Below are 21,828 nucleotides of genomic sequence, written 5' to 3' on the forward strand. Positions count from 1 at the left end.
TTAAACATGTTTAAAGCTCTCCACATTTCAAGGGTCTTGGTTATTTGGAATACAGGGATTTCTAAACAAAGACTTCAACAAGTCCAGAGGTAATTATTTCAATAATTTCTTGACACAGCTATCAATGTATCTACTTGCCTTATGGAAATTAGCCCTACTGAGAGAGATCATTTGTACAGACAATTGAACGGGATACCATTATTGCTGGAACTAATAGTATAAACACTGAAGATGTGCTCAGTGTGGCAAAATTGAGCTCATCACCAAGCAGGGTATCAAACACAAGCCAGAACTGAATCCAAAACATTCCCAAGTTACCAATCACTAGATGAGACTAATGATGAGACTCCACTGTTCTTGTAGAACAATCACAGTAAAGAGCATTTAAATAACCATACCTTTTCCAGCTGGTGAATCCCTTCCTCCACACAGCATATGGATGCCAGTGTTCTGAGTGTCTGGGGATAAAGGCACCTGAAACAATCCTGGCGGCAGATCTTAAAGAGAGCAACAACACCTCCTTCCTAGAGGAGGAAAGCAAAATCAAATCAGTAACACTAAATATTGCTTTGCACTTAATTGTTCTTTTTAAAAGATCAGGGATAATGAATTTTTTCTTTCCGTAATTTCTCCAAATTAACTGCCACCTACAATAAAAAGATCACAGAGTCAAGTTTATTAGTGCTTATAAACTAGGTGATAAAAGAGTAATGTAGCTTCAGTGGAAGGGTGCTTAAACTATTGACTTTTACCATTTACAAAACCTTTTGAATTAAATTTGTCAAACAAGTGAATGTTATACACAAAATTATCATTAGTCTAATTAGTAATTATCTATTCTTGGGGTGGTAGCAATATGTGCTTGAAAAATTTAGCTGGAGAAAAAGTTTCTGCCTGTAAATGTTGGTTTTAAGGCAAAAATAAGAAATCCACTTCCAATATTTAACTATCTTCCAAATTTTTGAATCACACATGCCATTACTGGCCTCATTGCCAAAATGTAACAGGGCTGCATTAGCGATTTATGTATGTGTGCATCCCTACAGTGATCATCCTTAAAACATTTCCAATTTTACCTTTATAACTAGATAGCATTATGGCACTTTTCATTACTATTCCAAAGGACTATTAAGGTAACATCCCATTTCAAATTCTGGGATTTTCTATGAGAGGTATTAGGCCCTGATCTAACTTGGGGCTTGTATGTGCTATCATAAAACAAATAATGAATAATAATAAAAATCACATCCCATATGATTCTGAATAATGTTGCAAGTTCAAGGGATAAATACTAATCCATTCACTGACTCCAAACAAATCAATCAAAAGTATCATTAAACCCTGTCACTTACATATATTCAACTGGAGAAAAATCCTAAGAGAATATGAACACCTGGAACTCCTACTGACCCTAATGGAGATGCAGGTGCTCTCAGCACTTAGAATTTGACTCAGTTTCTCCATTCTTCTTGGTATAGTTGACAAATTGAACAACATTAATAAAGTGGAAAACCTATACATTTAAAAATCTGAAACTAAACATAACACTTTCCTTGATTTTATCCTGTTATTAATATGTTTCAAATGTTACTACAGATGTCTTAAGTTATGTAATAGCAAGCTGTAACCAAGATGGAAGCATTTGAAATGTGTTCTCTCTCTTTTGTTGACAGTAAATAATAGAGCTTAGCCTAAAGCACTCAAAGATTCCAGGAACTAATTAAAAAATAATCATAAACATGAACCAAATGACATTCAGTAATGATGGAAATCCTCAGGCATCTTTCTAAATCACCTGAAAGATCTATGTATTAAGATATTTTTCAGTTTCACAGAGCTGTCTTTTTGGAGTTGTTTTTTTTCTTGGTTTTCATTTGCATCTTTTTACCACTTGTGATACCTAGAAATACTGTGATGCTCAGAGCTTTATTGGCATGGGGATTATGGAATGATTGTGGTCAAATTTATTGATTTCTGGAATGAAAATAAAATACTTTAAGATTTTGCACTTGTTCTATATAAAAACAATACAAACAGTAGAAGAGTTTGTTTACAGTAAGTTAGAGCTAACAAAAAGTAACACTACTTTAAAAAACATCAGAATTTTGAAAGATGACCTCTGAATAAATCTTCAAGGTAGAAATTTTATATTGTGCCTTTGGCTATGCATGCGCAATTTCCACTGTTATCAATGGATATAGTATCAATGTATTTAAGAGCAGAATTTGCTCCTGCAATCATCATCATAATGTACATATAGCATATACACTGCAGTACCACAAAATCTACCACATAACACATTACCAAGTCTTAAACTAATGATGGCAATGTGCTAACAAAGCTACTTTGCGTTTCATTTATACCTTTCTTCCATCAAAAGGTATCCAAATGCTTTACACATATTAATTAGTTAATCCCCAAAACCCACCAATGAAAAAGATACAAAAGAGTTCGTGCAGTGCACTTTTTCTAAACCCAGTGCAATCAGCGTACATTTGGTTATTTCATATTTTAAAGTCCTTACAGTTTGTCAGATACAAAGAGGATACACTGTACATTGCTCTTTATTGAAGATCTGTATTTCAGTACTTCAGTTTTAATAAGTGAAAGTTTATAATGGATGACCCTACTAATTCCCAAACGATGGAGGCACATTTATTGCAAGCTTTCTGTGTGATAAATAGCCATCCCGCTTTTGTCTAGTGTGGACAGAAAAGTTATCGCCATACCAGTCGGCAGGAGATAGCATACAAAACAAATACATAGTATGTGCCGTATTGAGCTGTTAAAAGTCAATCATAAATAATGAATCTAGAAAAGCTGAAAAAGGAGATTCCTGCTTTTGTACTGAAGTTTGAGAGAAACAAACACCAAACCAAAAGCACTCAATTGCCACTGATTTCAATGGGAGCTGAAGCCGCTCAGCACTTCCCAGGAGTCACTCAACACCTTGCAAGATGAAGTATCTACATCTTTAATAATGATTACAGAATGATTTAGCCCGACGGAGATTAAAATACATAATAAATAGAGATGGGTGAGCTAATTCAGATAAAACAAGAAACTTGACCTCACTGAGCTTTGCCTGTTTCAGAGATTGATTTAAAGCCGGCATTCCTAAAAGCTTCTGACACGCCGAAGCCCTTTCCCACCCAAATTCTTGCTGGGTAGAACTAGATGAACCAAACTGTTCCAACATTCAGAATAGCTTCTTGTATCGTCTTCACTTCCTCTGAGCACTCAAGGGGCTCAACACTCCAGAAAGGCAGGTCTGGGGCAGGTTAAGGGGCTTGAATTAGAATATCATCCTCAGTACTGGCTGCTTTGAGCTTCTCTCTCCGAAGGAGAGAGTTAGCATAGTATTAAGTCACATGCCATTAGCATTACCCCTTAATGGTTTGTCTGCAAAGTAGATTCACTTACAACAAGGCCTGTTTCTTGATTGGAATTTTTCCTTTATTTATACCCCATTTATTGTTGTTATTGGCTTTTGTTAGTTCTTTTAGCTGTCATGAAGTAGAATTGATTTAGAAACAAATCTGTTTCAAGTAAACCAATTTTCCATAAGTGCTAGGCTCCATGGGTAAGATTTATAATTCAGGTTGTTGAGGTTTCCCTATGATCTCAAAGCCTAACGGCTGATTTTTAATGATCAAACTATGATTTATGGATCTTAACACAGAAGGTCCAAGGGAGAAAAGTCTAATAGACATATTGTAATAAAAAGAATTTTGTGAAAAATAGTACTGCAAAGGCCAGACAACATACAGCCAATAATTTGTACCAGGCCCTTGCTTTATTCTGTCTGCTTTTAAAAGTATATACACATTGCTAGGGTCTCCATCCTGTTGTCACCATAGCATGTACATGTGCACTTGCACACAGAGATTATTGTCCAAAACTAACAGCCCAAGCTTTACCTTTTTTGTTATTCAGAGTAACACCACCACACACAAAACTAGTTTAGCTGTTCCTAGGTCCACGTACAGGACTTCCTTTCTCCTTCCCTACCTTTTATATTCCTGAGTAAGCACTAATGAGACCCAAATCATCTAGCTGCCAGGGTGAGTCAAGAGAATTACTCTTTCCGACCACGCAGTTTTAGAATCTGACAATGTGACGAACACACATACTATGGGTTTCACTAAAAAGGAAAACATTTGTTTCTAATGAATATAATGTGCCTCCAGCATAAATAAGAGGCCAGATAAGTTTTCAGTTTGGGGTTTTTGTTATTTCAGAGCCTTTTAAACTTTAGTAAAGTAATTTATATTGAAAAAAAGAACAAAAACCCCACCAAAAATCAAACAAACCAACCTTATCCAACTAACCTTAAAACTTTAGCATGGCACCTGGTTTTATGCCCCACTTCTTAGATAATCTGTGAAAGCTGAAATGGAGTGGGGTGGAAGAGGACACAGACATGGGACAGGGACACTAGATCCTGATGCTCAGGAAGAATGAAACTAAAAGCTGCATGAACAATTTTGCAGGTTTTTTGCATTGGTTGGTTGTTTACTATAAATTAATATCCTTTCCCCCCCACACTAGCTTTCACCAGTGAATAATGGTTCAAAATGGGGTTTATGTGAAATATTCACAAGGAAAACTTCAGTATCTGAGGGTTTTACGCATGGTGTTGAGATTTCACAAAAAAATAGTACCCATCTTCACCTTGCTACTGAAGGAAATCCTGGGCTCTGAAGGAGCCTGCTACTGAAGGAAATCCTGGGCTCTGAAGGAGCCTGCTACTGCTACTGCTACTGCTACTGAAGGAAATCCAGATTCTTTTTGCCCTGCATCTTGAAAAAGAACCTTTAGATGTTATTTGGTTGCCAACTCAATATTTCTTTGAAAAAAAAAATGTGGTTAGTGGGTGCATCATCCACTTTGTACAGTTTATTGGGCCTGGTTCTCTGTAATCTTGCATCTTGAGTAGTTACTTACACCAGTGTACAAGAGCATAAAATGGCTGGTTAATGCCACCAGATCAGAATGGCAGTATTTTATGTCCCTTTTTTTACTCACTGTGCACTTGCATAAGTGACTACACAAGATGCAGGGTGACAGAGAATCAGGCCCAATAAGTTGTACAAAGTAGGTGATGTATCCACTATCCACTTTTTTTTCAAAAAAGAAACATTGAGTTGGCAATCAAATGACAACTAAAGGGTCTTTGGGAAAAAAGAACATGTCTTCCTCACTATTTAGAATGTGCTTAGCACATTTTGTGCTACTGCCACATAAATATTAGCCATAAGTGAGTAGGTAAAAAACCCTCTGACCTTAAAAAAACCACTTTTTCCTCAGACTCTCCATGGGTCCAACAATGGTAAAGAAACCTTTTGAAAGGAGGATTCTGACCCATTTGATAGTTCCATGTTTTCTCAAAATAAGGCATCTTAACATTGTTTTTGGACACCACAGAGTGGAGCTCAAATACCAATTTAGAACATGTTAAGCCTCTCACACAGCTGCCAGTTTCTACCAGGCATTCAGATTCCATTTAATCCACAGAAATGGGAACAAGGACAAGAATTCCCTAGGTCCCCAACAAGCATGTAAATTCCAAGCTCCCAAACATTAATACATATCAATGATTTATTAGGAAAAATATTAGCTAGATTGTGCCTTTTAGCCTGAACTCTTAGTAGGAGGCAGGGGAAAACCTCCAATGAACCTGGGGAAGCTCAGGAGTGCACTGGGGAGGGGGTGGGCTGCGTAGACTGTACATCTTCTCCTCAGCCCCACCATCTCTCTGACTCATCCCCTTCTTCTAGGGCCATGTGTGTCCAATGGAGCACATGGAGATCCAACCCTATAGGAGCTGCCAGTCCTTTTCCTTTACTGGAAGCGTGCAAGGAAATATTCCTTGCACCCTCTCTACAGCCTGCCTATCAACACAAGACCGAAATAATCTGTTGCAATGTGTATTGTTTACTTTTAATATCAGCATTTTATATTCTCTGAATGACAACATGCACTTTGGGACTGGTGCAGATCTAGCCAGCACCATGTTGACAGCCCTCTTTGTGTATGTCCTGATTCCACACCCACTGAAGTCAATAGGAAATTTGCCATTAACTTAACTGTGCTTGCAATACTTACTCACCTAGAGCCTGATCTTGCCCCCAGTGAACAGGCTGGATTCAGGCATGTATTTTGCAGGGATTTAGGGTATTAGCAAATGTCGTTTGTTTGCTAGAATTAGTGCCTACTATTTGTGTGTGGCTGCAATTACAGCATATAGCTGTTTGTGTTCCATGAACCGCACATTGCTCAGTTATTCACCCTTAAAAAATCCCGCTCACAGTTCAAAAACTTAGGGCCTGATTTTCAGAAATGCTGCTCTCACACAACTCCAGTTAAGTTAAGGGAAAATGGGGGTGCGGAGAAGCTCTGAAAAAGAAAAATCAGACCCTTTATAACATTTAACACTGCTTCCCAAACATAGATGAAGATACATCTTTACGTCTGAATGTTCTTTAAGGCTACCAATCTGGCCTACCCACACTGCTGCAGGTTATAGTCTTGTCATTACATAAGATGCCTTGTGCTTGAAAAATACTTCAATGAGAACCTACCCCCCCTACCCCCACCACAAGCCCAGGGTCCTGTAGGAAGTGGTGATACATTGGGTGGCTTCCCTCTGAGTCAATATTATTTGAACCAAGACCCAGAATCATTTAAGGGCTACTAGAGTTGCTTGCAGAGACCCTGACCTTTATGAAATTAAGGATTCCATAGCACTCAACCTAACATGCTGGCCTCCGTTCCCTGTGGTTTGTGGGTTTTATCATATATTTTATCATATATTATATATATATATATATATTATATATTATATATATATATATTTATCATATATTATAAATGTAAATCATAAATGTAAATCATAAATGTAAATCATATATTATATCATATATTATATATATATATATATATATATAATATTATATATTATATATATATTTATCATATATTATAAATGTAAAATAGCAAAGAACAAGGGGAAATTAATGGTTTGGTTTTTTTGTTTTTTTTTTTTTGTTTTTTTTTAATTGAACACATACAGGGCCCAATTCACTATTGCTCTGCACCTTGTTTACACCTTTACAACAGTGCAAATTGGATGCAAAATGCTACCAAAACTGAAGATCATCATTTTACAATCATTTTACACTAATGGAAGTAACTGTTGTGTCACACCAAAACAGCCCCATAACGCACGTTTCTAACATTTATACTAAATGTGACTGCATCATCTATTTCACATTTCTTTTAACAATTATAGAGATGACAAACTTTTTTTTTTTTTTTTAAAGTCTGTTCTTAGTTTGGCAATCCAAACCCAGTGTGTAATTAATGCTGTCTACAGGAGCTCTCTAAATAATTTGATAGGTTACCAAAACAACTTGGCAACATTTCAACTATGGATTTTTAGATCAGAACGTGCTAGTGGTTCTGCTTCCTTGATTTAAAGGATGAACAATTTATTGGACTGAGGAAATCAAATGAATAAATCATAACACGTTAAAATGTTGGGATGTATTTGAAAGCCCCCCAAATGGCTGAATTTTAGAGGGTACAGCCTTTCTTCTATAAAACTGAGTATTCTGCCCTTCTTATCCCTTGAATAACCAATAAAGATAGCTGCAGGTAATCACTTCAGTTCTAATATGCTCTATAATGTTCATCTGAGAATATCTCTATAGTCGTAGCAGACTGAACTAGGTTAGCTAGATGGTCAGCAAAATTTCCAGAAGCACCTTAGGAAACCTTAAAGCTCTTATGAAAAAGGAGACAGAAGGCAAAGGTAGCTTTAAGCCACCTTTCTGCTCCATAATCCTGGGGCTGGCTGGGGGCCTAAGGAGGCACTTGCACCAGCTTGTAAGTCTCCTGAGAGGCCATTATGCCAATAACAATCTACAGAGCACAGTGTGCTTCAGGCCTTGAAACATCTCCTCCCACTCCCAGTACACTTCCTGCCTCAGGAGGTGACGGAGGAGTTGTAGTTTGCTATGCTGGCTCTGTACCAGCTGGGGATTCCATCACATTGATGGAATATGTGGCTGCTTAGTTTGGGTAAATATAAGGTTTCTTTGCCCCCCTCAAAATTTCTCTCAGACTTCCTATGTGACTTTGGGTAAATTATTTAGCCTTTCTGGCCTTAGTTCTCCATCTGTAAAAATGGGGATAATACTTCCCTGCCTCACAGGGGTTCTGTGAGGCTAAACAAATTAAAAATATATGAATCACTGAGATCTACTGATAAAAAGTGCTATGTAAGAGTTGGATGTTAGGGTTATTAGTGCCGATAGAATCCTCTTTGTATGAAAAAGCCGACCTGCATGAAATGGGTTGTTTTCCTTCCTCCACTGGACTCCATGCAGATGCATCTTTGCCAATTTCTGGGGGCAAATCAGGGGGGATACTACACCCCATGACATTTTAAAGTAAAGACATTGCTTAATTATCATAAATATAATAGCACACTTGTTCCTCTTGATATTTTGCAGAGCTTTTGAGTTAAATGTTTAACTTGAGGGGTTTAAAAAAAGTTAATTAAATGGTACAAAACCTATTATACTAGATTGTAAGGGGAAATGAACTGCAATGAGGCTAAAAAATAAAACTAAGGAAGAGGGAGAAATAAAATGCAATGTGCTCAAGAGGCAGTACAATTGTAATCACTTTTTTGTAAGCAACTCTATATAGTGCTCAACCCAATGGAAGTATTGTCACTCACATCTATTCATTGAGATCTATGAGCTTTGGATCAGACCCTAAGTTACTTGCTCATGATTTGCCAATTTCTATTGCGTATGAATCCTTAAAATATATGTTAGGGAAACCGTCATCAATTATGTTAAATGAATAGCATATGATATCCACATACATAGTGCAAGTCTCCAGTTTCATTGACAAAATACACCAGTGATTTTTCTTTTTAATTTAATTTTAAGTTATTCAAACTCTTTTGTGGTACAGTCATCAGTCAATTAAAAGACAGGAGAACACATATCTACTGGGGTTTCTATTTTCTTTTGGATTTGAAAACGAAATTATTCATAAGTACAGGTTATTTTAGGTTTTATTTGAGATTATATTGTCTTCACACTAGACAAACTAGCACTCTTCTATGAAGCTCCTTTTGGGGTTTTAAGTAAATTTCTAATGTGTATACCGTACAATGTACTTTCAGTTTTAAAAACATACAAAACAAAACACTAAGCCTACTCTTTACTGATGCCTAATGTTTCTAAAAGCTGCTAAAATGATGACAGAAAAATGAATTCTGTATGTGCCTACTTTCCTTTCCTATTGAAAATTATGTAAACAATCAGTTATATTCTTACAGATTCTTACAGTTCAATTCATACATGCTTTCAGAAATTCAGAGCTTTATCAATCAATGCGTCTCAAAAGAACATGATGCTCCTTTTATAGCTGATAAGAAACAATGTCTTGATCCAACTGTAATTCAAGTATTCTCCTCAGGTAGCAAAAAGATAATTTGCCTGGAATTATTCTGTTAACGGATTGTGGAATTAAATAGTTAAGCAAAACACATAAGAAATTTAAGATAGCCACAGCTAGTTGTAGATCCAGAAATGGTAAGGAAACTAAACACACTAATGGTTCATTCTCTTCTTGGTATGCAAGTTTCATAAATATTAATAGGTGCTAGGCCTGAATATCAAGGGAACAACAGGCCCCCTTATTTTCAACTATTCTTCAATCCATGGCAGAACTCCCACGGATATCAATGGAAATTGTGTATGGACTCGGGCTGTATACAGCATGTTATTTTTGAATGGCATAAGGTGAATTTTCAAAATGCTCTACTGAAATAAAATAAATGTAGCTTTCAGTGAAGCATAAAATTCCAGGGGACAGTATGTTAGAAATTATAGAGGCCACTGTAATGCCTAATACACAGAGTTTGGGTGTGAGGGAAGATGGGAGTGTACTCTATTAAGAAGGCCAAAAGAACCCATACTTCATCAAAAGCCTATCCTTAACAAATAGATGGGAGAAGTTTAGCCATATAGGAAAGCAGCCAGCCCTCTCAGGCCAATAATAAGGCTGTGTTCCAATAGGGCTGGTTCTTCTGCGCTTCATTTGTGTTCAGCAGACTAGGTCATGATTATTTCAGGGGATCCTGAATTCACCATAATTGTTTAGCTCTTCAAGCCCCAGGCAGGAATTTAGGGGTGAGGTAATATTTAATTAGCTACTCATGAAAAAATTCAACCTCTAAGAAAATAGCTATATTATGAAAACCACAATTACATTTAAAATGTCAGTCCTGAGATAGGCTCACATGTTCTATGACACTTGCAATGCAACAGCATGTGTCATCTTCTACCCAGCTACCACACCCCGTATGTCCATCTTTTTTTATATTTTTAAATAAGCAAAGGGGGAAAAGTGGTTTCTTAAAGTAAAATTTCTTTTTTCATTAAACTGGATTAGCTGAAATAAAAATTAGCTGAAATACCTACCTTCTGCACTACAGAATTTCATATTAAAGTATGTTTATAGTAAACATCAAATTAGGAACTTTAAATCTCCCAGCTATTCCATAATACATGGTAATTAATCTAGTTCTAGACTTACTTCCAGATTCTGTGACATCCTCTCAGAAGAGAAAGTAACTTCCCCAACAGTGCACCCCACAACACTTGGTAAATATCGGAGCCATTTTAACTATAAATAAAAACAGCAAAGTTAACTCTATATTGAATGAATTTGTGTGCACCTTACCTTAGCTATGATGCGGCACAAATGAGCACCCTCCTGTGTAAGGCTGAATAAAGCACTGGTAGATGATTCTGTGATATATATATTATCTGATGAATGTATTTGTCTCACAAGATTCTGTGTAACACACAAAGATAATAAACACCATTTACTTCCAATGAGGAGAATCAAATGGGGGAGGGGGGTAGGATAACTGAGGTTTTTGTTTTAGGTTGAAGTAACTGAATTTAGTCAGTTTAACCAGTTCAAAATTACCAATCACACAGTAAAGGGAGTGTGTGTGTGTGAGGGGGGAGAGGGGGAGGAGGGATGGGACGGGACGGACGGACACATGAGCTAAATTCCACCCTTGGTAATATTGAGTTACCATATTTATTCCAATTGCAAAGATGAAAGAGTAGAATTTGCCCCTAAACCTCTTTATATAAAGATATATATCAGGAAAATAAACATGCAAAACCAAGCAATTTAAATTACTGAATAAAGAGCCTTGCAATTATTTGGGAGAACTTTATTTGATTTAGCATGGAATTACAATAGGATTTACACAAGGTGATTAATTTGCTTAGCTCAGAATTGACATAGCAGTATGAGTCTCCTATTATTTAAGCCAGTATAATGCCTTGGACTACTGACCTAATAGATCTTTTACACTTCTGGTTTGCAGGGTTCTATAACAGGATTCTACTAAGATCTATTAACTGCCCTCAAACTATAAAGTTTCATAGGTCAGTGCATGACCTTGTGACAGAAAAACCACTGATTCAAGTCTCTAGTAAATGTAATTGATTAAATGCATATTTTTTCTTTTTAAATTATCATCTTGGTTTTGCATTGTACCACTGCATTTGTGCTGATTAAGGGGGTTGTTAGAAGAGCAGAGACTCTTAATCTCTCCACCAGTGCATATTATCAGTACAAAAAAGACACACAAAATGATAATAGTCTTTAAGAAAAAAAAAGTTCTGCATCTTGCCCCCCCTCCCCCATCTTTGGGAAAAGTGCAGAGAAAAATCCCACATTTGATAAGCTTACTGAGCCAAAAATCAGTCCTCTTCTCTTCAAAAGGCTGTATTCCTCTGTCTAACTTTTAGCACCCCAAAAATTCTTAGAAAGCCACAGAACCTATTATTTTAAACATTTCAACATTAATCCAGACAGGAGTAAAAATCTTCACAATCCATGGCAAAAAATCAATCAGGACAGACTGCTGCTATTTGATCTGGCAGTTCCACCTTCCACAGGCTAGCTTGACGCATACCTGTGGTTCCCAAGGAGTGCTATACCAGCCCTGTGCCCACTCACAGAATTTCTAGTTTTTAGCCAAGCACAGAGGCTACCCATTGGCTGCATGCCTGGTCTCAGTAGCTATCCTAATGGAATCAGAGCACTAGAACAAAAGGAATAGGTAACTCCTTTGAGTTACCAGGGGGACACATTTTCTAGGAGGGACTGAATAATGTACTGTGCCATGTAACAAAAGCAAAAAGATTTTAAGGTTTCTAAAAGTGGTTTTGTATTAGTGATCATGCGCGCCTTCCTAGTTTTCACCCATACAAACACAAACTGCTCTTTCATATATAACATAGTTCAGAGAAATTATTTCTGCTTCCCTTAAAAAAATTATTCAGTGATTCACACAAAGATAGTGTCATTAACTATAAAGTGAATCCTACTTCTTTACCTTTTAGTTAAGGTAAAGAGAAATGGAAACTCTGAGCACAGCCTAGTTACTTTACTTACTAAATTGAAATATGACAAATTATTTACACAGCTATTTGTACTTGGGATCATTTGTGGCATTACATATGATTCCCATAAACTATAGCTCAACAGCAGGCAGCTTATTAGCTTGACTTAGCTCTGAGATGCTGAAAATAAACTTTTCTACCTTCCCATTTCCTGGGCAACAATCTGTTTTAAAACTATAAGGTATTACTATGAAAGAGAGGAAGATAAAAATCAAGCCATAATAGGTTTGAATCTCTTAAGGCAGCATGTTAGAGCAGAATTTAAATTACGCCACAGAAGCAATTTCATTTTGGCAAAGTACTATATAACTATTTCCTCCACTCTCAGCTCTTTATGTTCCTTTTCTGCAGTGAAAGCATTTCCGGGGTGTATTGGCATCAGCTCTGAAGTATGCACAAATACTACATTACATAAAGCATAATTAAAAATATTTATCAAGGGTGACTAGAGGGTTAAGGGAATTAATAATGGCATAACGAGCAAGTCACCAGTTTAAATCTAGCCAGATTGATAGAGTAAGAGTTGTTACCATTTAAAGAATGTTCTCAGGGTCAATAAATATGCAATCCCAGTCGAGTTCCACAGCCCCTGTCCTGATATTTAACCACCATTTAGAAATCATGTGTTTTATTTGTGACCATACAGTGCCTTTACTGGAAAGCTTATGTGCAGGGAGGGATTTGTTCTCCAGAGTCCTGTGGTCCTATGAAGTGCAGGGAAACAATCTGTGGGTAAGGTGAGGCATTTTCCCCATCATTCATTAATTGGTTATTTTTGGATTTGAGGTGAGAAAAAGCTAATGGTTTTGTTTGCATACACAATTATATATTTCTAGGATTTCACTCACTGGAGCCTAGAGTCTAGGACAGATGTGCTCTTGTGGGGAAAACTGCAGCCCGCAACTTCAGCCAGTAAGAGCAGAAGCAGCGAAATCAGGGACCATTCCACTAGTGGAAGGTGGTAAAATGAGGCCCAGCTGGAGCCACCCTTTCCCCCCAGCACTCCCCTGCATACAGAACTGTGCAGGAGAAACCAGAAGATGCTCTGGGGGCACTAGACCCACATGTTGCCTCCAAGTGTTTAATTTGTAATGGAAGAGGTGCCAGGGCTCAAGCAATTTTTTAAAAACTTTCATAGCTGATGTGGCAAGCCCACAGCTGCAGGGACTATGAATTGCCAAGCCTAGAGGTACCAGGGCTGAGCCAGGGCAAGCCTCCGTACAAATTAAGCACTGATGCCTCCCCACCCTCCCATCATGAAGTCCTGGGGGGAAAACTTCAGAGAGGAGCTAAAAAGACTCCAGCTGGTAGGGGCAGAAACACTCAATTCAGGGACCTTTGGACAGTCAGAGAACTGCCCTGTGCTGATAGAATTGGCGTAAACAGCCACTCTCTCCCTCACAGCCTCTTCACCTGTCTTCTATACCTGTCCTTCTTATCCTCTACCGTCTCCCTCACTCCTCCTTCATTTTCCATTTAGCTGATCTTTTCCTAAGCCCACCAGTCACATTGTTCATTCTCCTTGTGTGTTCTACCCATTCTACTACATTTGTACAGTGTCTAGAACAACAGGACCCTATTCTCGGTTGGTTCTTAGGCACTACCGTAATAAGCACAATTAGAACAACAACATGAGTGGAAGCAGGTCCATTGCACTGAATCATTATTTGGGCACTGTTTAGACTGCAGCTCCTTTAACTGAAGAGAGCCTGACAGCAGAAGCATTCAGAGGCAGCCCCGTGATCACCTTGTTGGGGATAACGGAATCAATTCAATTAACATAGAAAATGAAGGACACTGATGTTCTGGAAAAACTAAGTGTCCATGGAATCAGAGAAAGATATGATCAGTGATGAGCTATTTGAAGACTTGAATAGGTTACTTTCAAGGTCTGTGAGATACTGTGTGTCTAACAAAAACTGGAATGGTTTTCAAGACGCTTGAAACACCGAACTTCAGGTTTATAGGGACTGAGGGGCTGTAAATATTTTACTTCCACCTTTCAAACAAACTCTCCTTCAATACAACAGAATGTTTTTAAAAATGCATTCACTTCTTACGGACCTGTATCTCGTATGTTAAGGCCAGTTCTATCAACTGGCCAAAGTATTGTGCCACTGTGGTTAATATTTCATTAATACAAGATTTCATGGACTGTAATGTCTGTTCATCTTCAGTTTGTATGCACCTGAAAAGAAATTGAAAGGAAACGAATGAGAAAAATACACACATTAGGCACCACCTTTATCAAGCTGATTGAGGTAGCCAAGCACTTTATATTGCACAAATGTTAATAATGGATATTCAACTGTTCAAATCAAGGCACAGCCTTCTTATAGTTGACATCAGAAAAGGCTTTTAGCAAAGTCTTGTCTGTCCAAGATAAGGAGGAAGTCAAATTATAATATTACAAATTAATATCGTACAGGTTCACAATGCACTTCATAGGCTGTATGCTAAATTCTGCTTTCAGTACACTGGGATAAAACCAGAGCAGCTCCACCACTGTTGACTAAGGCTTAGTGCTGCTGAGCCTCAAATGGCTGCCACAATCGACCCTGAGGTGTCCGCATTTCACTTATAGGTATGTATACCCTTTCTTCACAGAGCCAATTTTGTGCTCAATAAAGTTTAATTTCCTATATTTTAAATGTAAGTAAGATCAAGGCCCTAATAAGTATAAGTCAAGGTGTCCATGTCAAAGGAGTTGGTCAGGATTTAAATGGTGTACCTGAGAGCAGAAGTTAGCCCTCTATACACAGGGAGCACTTATCACTGAAATACAGCAACCTCAGGGATTGCATGCAGCAGCCATTCTGTGCCCAACACTACTTGGCTACAGGTTTCAGGAAGGAAGATGAAGAATAACTTTTATAGCTACAGGGGACAAAGACTCAGACTCTAAGGTCAGAAGGAACCATTATGATCATCTAGTCTGACCTCCTGCACAATGCAGGCCACAGAACTTCACCCACTCACTCTTGTAATAGACCCCTAAAAATCTATGGACTGAGTTACTGGAGTCCTCAAATAATGGATTTAAATAATTCAAGATACAGAGAATCCACCAGCAAGTGACCCATGCCCCATGCTGCAAAAAAAGGTGAAAAATCCCCAGAGCCTGTGCCAATCTGCCCTGGAGGAATATTCCCTCCCGACCCCAAATATGGCAATCAACTAAACTCTGAGCAGGTGGGCAAGACTTACCAACCAGACACCCAGAAAGAATTCTCTGTAGTAACTCAGAACCCACCCCATCTAACATCCCATCACAGGCCATTGAGTATATTTACCACTAGTAGTCAAAGATTAGTTCATTGCCAAATTAGGCTGTCCCATCATACCATCCCCTCCATAAACTTATCAAGCTCAGTCTTGAAGCCAGCTAGGTTTTTTGCCCCCATTGCTCCCCTTTGAAGTCTGTTCCAGAACTTCAGTCCTCTGATGGTTGGAAACCTTCATTTAAATTTCAAGTCTAAACTTCCTGATGGCCAGTTAATATCCATTTGTTCTTGTGTCCACATTGGCTTAAATAATTCCTCTCCCTCCCTGGTATTTATCCCTCTGATGTATTTATAGAGAGCAATCATATCTCCCCTCAGCCTTCTTTTGGTTACCCTAAACAATCCAAGCTCTTTGAGTCTTCTCTCATAAGGCAGGTTTTCCATTCCGTGGATCATCCTAGCAGCTTTTCTCTGCACCTGTTCCAGTTTGAATTCATCTTTTTTAAACATGGGAGACCAGCCACAGTATTCCAGATGAGGTCTCACCAGTGCCTCGTATAATGGTACTAACACCTCCCTATCTCTACTGAAAATACCTCCCTCATGCACTGTAGGACCGCATTAGCTTTTTTCATGGCCACATCACATTGGTGGCTCAGAGTCATCCTGTGATCAACCAACATGCCAAGGTCCTTCTCCTCCTCTGTCACTTCCATCTAATGCATCCTCAGTTTATAGCAAAACTTGTTATTAATCCCTAAATTCATGACCTTGCACTTTCCAATATTAAATTTCATCCTGTTTCTATTACTCCAGTTTACAAGGTCATCCAGATCTTCTTGAATGATATCCTGATCTTTCTCTGTATTCAATCTGTATCAATACCTCCCACCATTGTGTCATCCACAAACTTTATTAGCACACTCCCACTTTTTGTGCCAAGTTCAGTAATGAAAGGTTAAACAAGATTGGTCCCAAGACCAATCCCTGAGGAACTCCACTAGTAACCTCCTTCCAGCCAGACAGTTCTCTTTTCAGTATGACCCATTGTTGTCTCCCCTTTAACCAGTTTCTCATCCACCTTTCAATTTTCATATTAATCCCCATCTTTTCCAATTTAACTAATAATTCCCCATGTGGAACCATATCAAATGCCTTACTGAAATCTAGGTAAATTAGATCCACTGCATTCTCTTTGTCTAAAAAATCTGTTATCTTCTCAAAAAAGGAGATCACGTTGGTCTGACACAATCTACCTTTTGTAAAACCATGTTGTATTTTGTCCCAATTACCATTAACCTCTATGTCCTTGACTACTTTCTCTTTCAAATATTTTCCAAGATCTTGCACACTACTGAAGTCAAACTAAACAGGCCCGTAATTACCTGGATCACTTTTTCCCCTTCTTAATGTTATGTTAGCAATTCTCCAGTCATACAGTACAACCCCTGAGTTTACAGATTCATTAAAAATTCTTGCTAATGGGCTTGCAATTTCACATTCCAGTTCCTTTAACATCCTTGGATAGAGATTATCTGGGCTGCCCGATTTAGTCCCATTAAGCAATTCAAGTTTGGCTTCTACCTCGGATGTGGTAATTTCTACCTCCATATCCTCAAACCCATTTGCCCCCCATGCCACTATCCCTAAGCTCTTCGTTAGCCTCATTAAAAACTGAGGCAAAATATTTGTTTAGATATTTGGCCATGCCTAGATTATCCTTAACCTCCACCCCATCCTCAGTGTTTAGCAGTCCCACTTCTTTGTTTTTTTCCTATTTATATGGCTACAGAACCTTTCACTATTGGTTTTAATTTCCTTTGCAAGGTCCAATTCTACTTGGCATTTGGCATTTCTCACTTTGTCTCTACATGTTCTGACCTTTAAGAAGTAGTTTTCCTTGCTGATCTCTCCCATCTTCCATTCCTTGTAGGCTTTCTGATTTCTCTTAATAACCTGTCCGAGATACTTGCTCATCCAGCTTGGTCTACAACTCTTGCCTATTAATTTTTTCCCCTTTCTTGGGATGAAGGCTTCAGATACTTCAAGTCAAAATTGCAGGAACTAATTCCAAGCCTTTAGATCCATGAGTTCTTCAGTCCAGTCCACTTCCCTAACTAATGCCCTTAATTTTTTTAAGTTTGCCCTTTAGAAACCAAAGACCCTAGTCACAGATCTATTTTTGTTTGTCCTTCCATTTAGTTTGAACTGAATTAGCTCATGGTTGCTTGAACCAAGATTGTCCCTACAACTGTTTCTTCAGTGAGGTCTTTACTACTCATCAATACCAATTTAAAATGGCATCCTCTCTTGTTAGTTCAACAACTATTTGGTGAAGGGAAATTTAGGAGCTAAATTGTTAGTTAAACAGTAACAATGTTCTCTATGCTAACAATAAGGAATATTATCCAAGAATTTGGGGCAGGATTACTAGGGTTAACATCCTTACTCTTGTCTAATATGTCATAGGATATTGTAATAACCATGAATAGTCAGGGTCTCAGTCATGTATCTCATCTAAAAGATTGCACCTCCATTTGTACAGTTTCTCCTAGCACTGGAAATGGGCAGTATTTTCATACAGACAGAGTAGAGGGAGATCTATGGATTTATGCACACAATTTCTTACAGCATTAGTTTTCCTTGGATATCTTTTAGCTGATCATTGTTAATCAGGCCCAACTCTGCTTAGCTTATGGAATTAGATGAGATCCCAACCTAATGTGATATTCACCAAGACATTTATTCTCTTTACTTTCCCATAGGCAACATTCAGAGATTATATAATATTCCCCACACACAAAAATTAGTTCATTTAAATTAAGATTGCTAGACCATACATGCAACCAACAAAATCCAGAAAATGAAAGGAAACAGACAGTTCAGTTATTCAACATCTTCATTTACACTCTCTTCAGCAGTTCTTCTTTAACCTCATCGCCTCTCATCCACCACCTATAGCCCATACAATGGGTCTGCAGAAGGTGAACTGACAATGCAGTCTAGTGGTCAGACAGTGATTGACAGGACATTTCCCCATTGAAGTGCAGTCCTGTTTTTCAGTACCCCCCACTCCAAGGGTTTCCAGTTCTCCCCTTTAGCACAGGGGCTTTGGGGGCTGGGCCCTTGAACAGTCAGTCTTTTCCAGCTGCCCTCTCACTGGAGGTGAAGGCTCTTGTTGTATTGTCCTTTCGGAATGGGGAGGGGAGCCCAGGCCCACTCTTTCCTCTGGACTTCAGTCCAAAGCCCAATGGTGGGCAGTTATACCCAACACCTTGGGGTGCTAAGCTGCTGCCTGGGACCTGACAATGAGCTCCCAGGCAGTCTTTTCCCCTCAGATCAGCTGTCTGCTCCCTTCCACTGCCTGCCTCTGAGCTGCTCTGCTCCCCTTTACAAAGCCCTGCCTCCTGCTTGAGCAAGCCCTGCAGGTGTGTCTGGGCAGGGATGCCTGAGCCAATGGCTGTTCATTAACCCCTGGCTCTCTAGTATGGGGATTGTCTACTCCATCAGAGTGTCCTCCAGGACATACATGAAGAATGCTTCTAAGTAGCACATATTTGGTAGAGAGCAGCAGTATTCAAGAAACATTCTTTTCTCTTTTCTGATAATTATACATTATCTTTTTTTCTGAAAATGCCCCGAGCTGAATGACAGGCCCAGTGTTTAGAGTACATCAAATGAGACTATTAATTTGCACAACTGTGCAAACAGGGAAAGTTCTGTTAGAATCAGGGCATCAGCATGAAAAGGAAAAGGAATCTTTCACAGTTCTTACTTTAAGAGTGTTGTACAGTGCTTATATCAGAGACTCTAATCTAAATGTAATGCAGGTGAACACACATCTGTGCTTAGGCACTAGTATAACAAAACTTGCAGCAATACAGAAACCCATGGTATCAGTTGTCAACCATGGACCGGCACCAGATTTCAAACTTGGTGTGAAATCCTGTCTCCAATTAAGTCAATGGTAGTTTTATCATTGATTTCAACAGAGCAAGTTTTTCCACCCTTAGTGCCTAAAGCCTTAATCCCATGTCACAATCCACTAACACTGACCCTTGTGCCATTCCAAATTCTCTATTTAACAGATCCTAATGAAAGATCAGGGTCTAAACATGGATATACTAAGTACCTAATTTAAGGAACTGATGGCCCAATATTCAGAGGGCATTTTAATGAGAACAGCTGCACATTAAACGTTCAAAGGACTATTGTTGGATATTCCTCCCTCATTAAAACTCCCACATAGTTTATAACAAATTAAGAAGCAAAACTGACTAGCCTGTTCAGGAAATTTAAGTTACCTTTCTGTGACTGCTGTAAATTCGGAACATTTTTCAATTAAAAGTTTTTCAAACTGCAGGGAGAAAAAAAAAAAAAAAAGGTAAAAGTGTTTAAAATAATGTATCCAATATGTATCTTCTTTCAATAAGAGAAAAAGACCTGATTACAGTAATTAGAAAAAAGTCAAGATATTTTATGTGAACACCAATTTTTTAAATTTCCCTTGCTATAGGCATTGGTGGTTAATTATAATAGAGATAAAAAAAAACTGGAGTTAAGCCAGTCCCAGAACAACAACAACAACAACAACATTTTCTAATTCTTAACTGAAAATAAGACTCTCAGATGTAGGATCCAATTCCAGTAGTCCACATGGAGTAAACTACTCAACATAAGTAAAGATGACAGAATCAGGCCCATAACAATACTGTGATCCAAACATAAGACATGTTTGTTTACACACCTACAGGAGGATGGATGATTCTGACATATGGAGCCTTTTTCTCATGGTTCAGAATGAGTTGCCATTATTACAATTAAAAATAAAAATACAAAGGTTGCCTCAATCAACTTTATCAGCTCCCAAATTCTAAACATAGTTTATACATTCAAACTGACAAACAAATCAATATTGAAGAAATAATCTCACCTGGTGCATTTCTTCTGAGGAATTCCTGGTGAAGCTATTGTATTCATTTATCATCGAACGTACATGACAATTGACTCTTACTGTCATGCTGTGAACTCTTTGCCATCTGTTCTTCTCTAGTTTTTGAGCAATCCTGGTCAACTCTGTGCTTATGATCCAAGCTCTTTTTAACAATAACTGCAAGTTATCATATGCACTATGTTGTGATGAAAGGATAAGTTCACTCTGTGCATCCTCCTCTGTGCTGATTGGTTTGGACTGAAGAATACACATACATTCACAATCAGTCATCAACTTCAAGTCCTCCATCCAACGTTGCACAGAATCCACCTGAATTAAGTGCATGCTAAAGTATTGTAAAAAGGAAAAAAAAAATCAGATGACAAAGATCTGAATCTATTTAGACAAGTCTTCATGAATAGAATATGGGGATAAATCTTCCCATCAAGATGCATCTCAGAAAAAAAATGAATTAAATGAAGAATTAACTTGGCTGCAATATGAAAGTGACATGCTTTATATTCCAAATTGAGATTTTGACCACCTAACAACCACTTCCACATTAGAGGCATACAGATCTGCAAAGGGAGTAAGATTTGCCCACAGCAGGGCATTCTTAGTTGACATCACTACTATGTTCTATTCTACTTGCTTTATATTGACCCGATCTAATCTTAATTTTGGCCAAAAAGTTACTCTATTTTATTAGTGGAATAACTGGCAGGCAGCAGACTTCTCAGAAGCGAAGCCACTAGGCTGAGTTACAGACCAATACAAGTCTATACTTCTCTTATAGTAAGCAAGAGCTGTTAGACCCTCAAGCTTCATGAGACCTAAATACACACAAAACAAAGTTTAGGGAGAAAAAATACATTACTTATAACACTGAGATCAAAAGTAAAATGTGTGGAGAAGCCTGATAAAAATAGAGCCCTGTCCTATGAGATGCCAAGCACTTCCTAAGAAGGGGTAAACCCCCTCAAATCTGATTGGTGGTTCTCTGCACCTCTCTGATTGAAGCCTATAATTAGGAGTAATGAATAAACAAATATTGGAGACATTTGTGGAAAGACATTGATTTATGAATGTAGTGAGGAAAAAGGACTAGATATGCTGAAGAGTATCACTGAAGAGCTGTAACATGCCAACTAAG

General features: G+C 38.1%; 2 protein-coding genes and 1 long non-coding RNA gene across 5 annotated transcripts in view; 1 reads left to right on the forward strand and 2 right to left on the reverse strand.

Moving 5' to 3' along the window:
- INSC (INSC spindle orientation adaptor protein) overlaps positions 1-21,828 on the reverse strand; it is a 179,799-nt gene that overhangs the window by 75,875 nt on the left and 82,096 nt on the right. For all 3 annotated transcript variants that reach the window (XM_067540723.1, XM_067540722.1, XM_067540724.1), the window contains 5 exons: positions 20,676-21,021; positions 20,047-20,099; positions 14,583-14,706; positions 10,771-10,884; positions 399-524 (listed from right to left, as the gene is read on the reverse strand). In XM_067540723.1, coding sequence (XP_067396824.1) covers positions 399-524; positions 10,771-10,884; positions 14,583-14,706; positions 20,047-20,099; positions 20,676-21,021 — 763 coding nt within the window. The remainder of the gene's footprint in view (positions 1-398; positions 525-10,770; positions 10,885-14,582; positions 14,707-20,046; positions 20,100-20,675; positions 21,022-21,828) is intronic.
- On the reverse strand, positions 525-10,686 carry LOC137148140 (uncharacterized). The gene is made up of 2 exons (XR_010918453.1): positions 10,624-10,686; positions 525-647 (listed from the first exon to the last, which is right to left on the reverse strand). It is a non-coding gene; the product is annotated as an uncharacterized lncRNA (long non-coding RNA).
- PSMA1 (proteasome 20S subunit alpha 1) overlaps positions 15,373-21,828 on the forward strand; it is a 505,652-nt gene continuing 499,196 nt past the window's right edge. The window contains exon 1 of the mRNA XM_067540726.1: positions 15,373-15,377. Within this exon, the coding sequence (XP_067396827.1) occupies positions 15,376-15,377 (2 nt within the window). The 5' untranslated portion in view covers positions 15,373-15,375. The remainder of the gene's footprint in view (positions 15,378-21,828) is intronic.

This window comes from Emydura macquarii, unplaced genomic scaffold (genome assembly GCF_026122565.2).
Source record: "Emydura macquarii macquarii isolate MOO-44397 ecotype Brisbane River unplaced genomic scaffold, CSIRO-AGI_Emac_v2 contig_587, whole genome shotgun sequence".
NCBI classification, from domain to species: domain Eukaryota; kingdom Metazoa; phylum Chordata; order Testudines; family Chelidae; genus Emydura; species Emydura macquarii.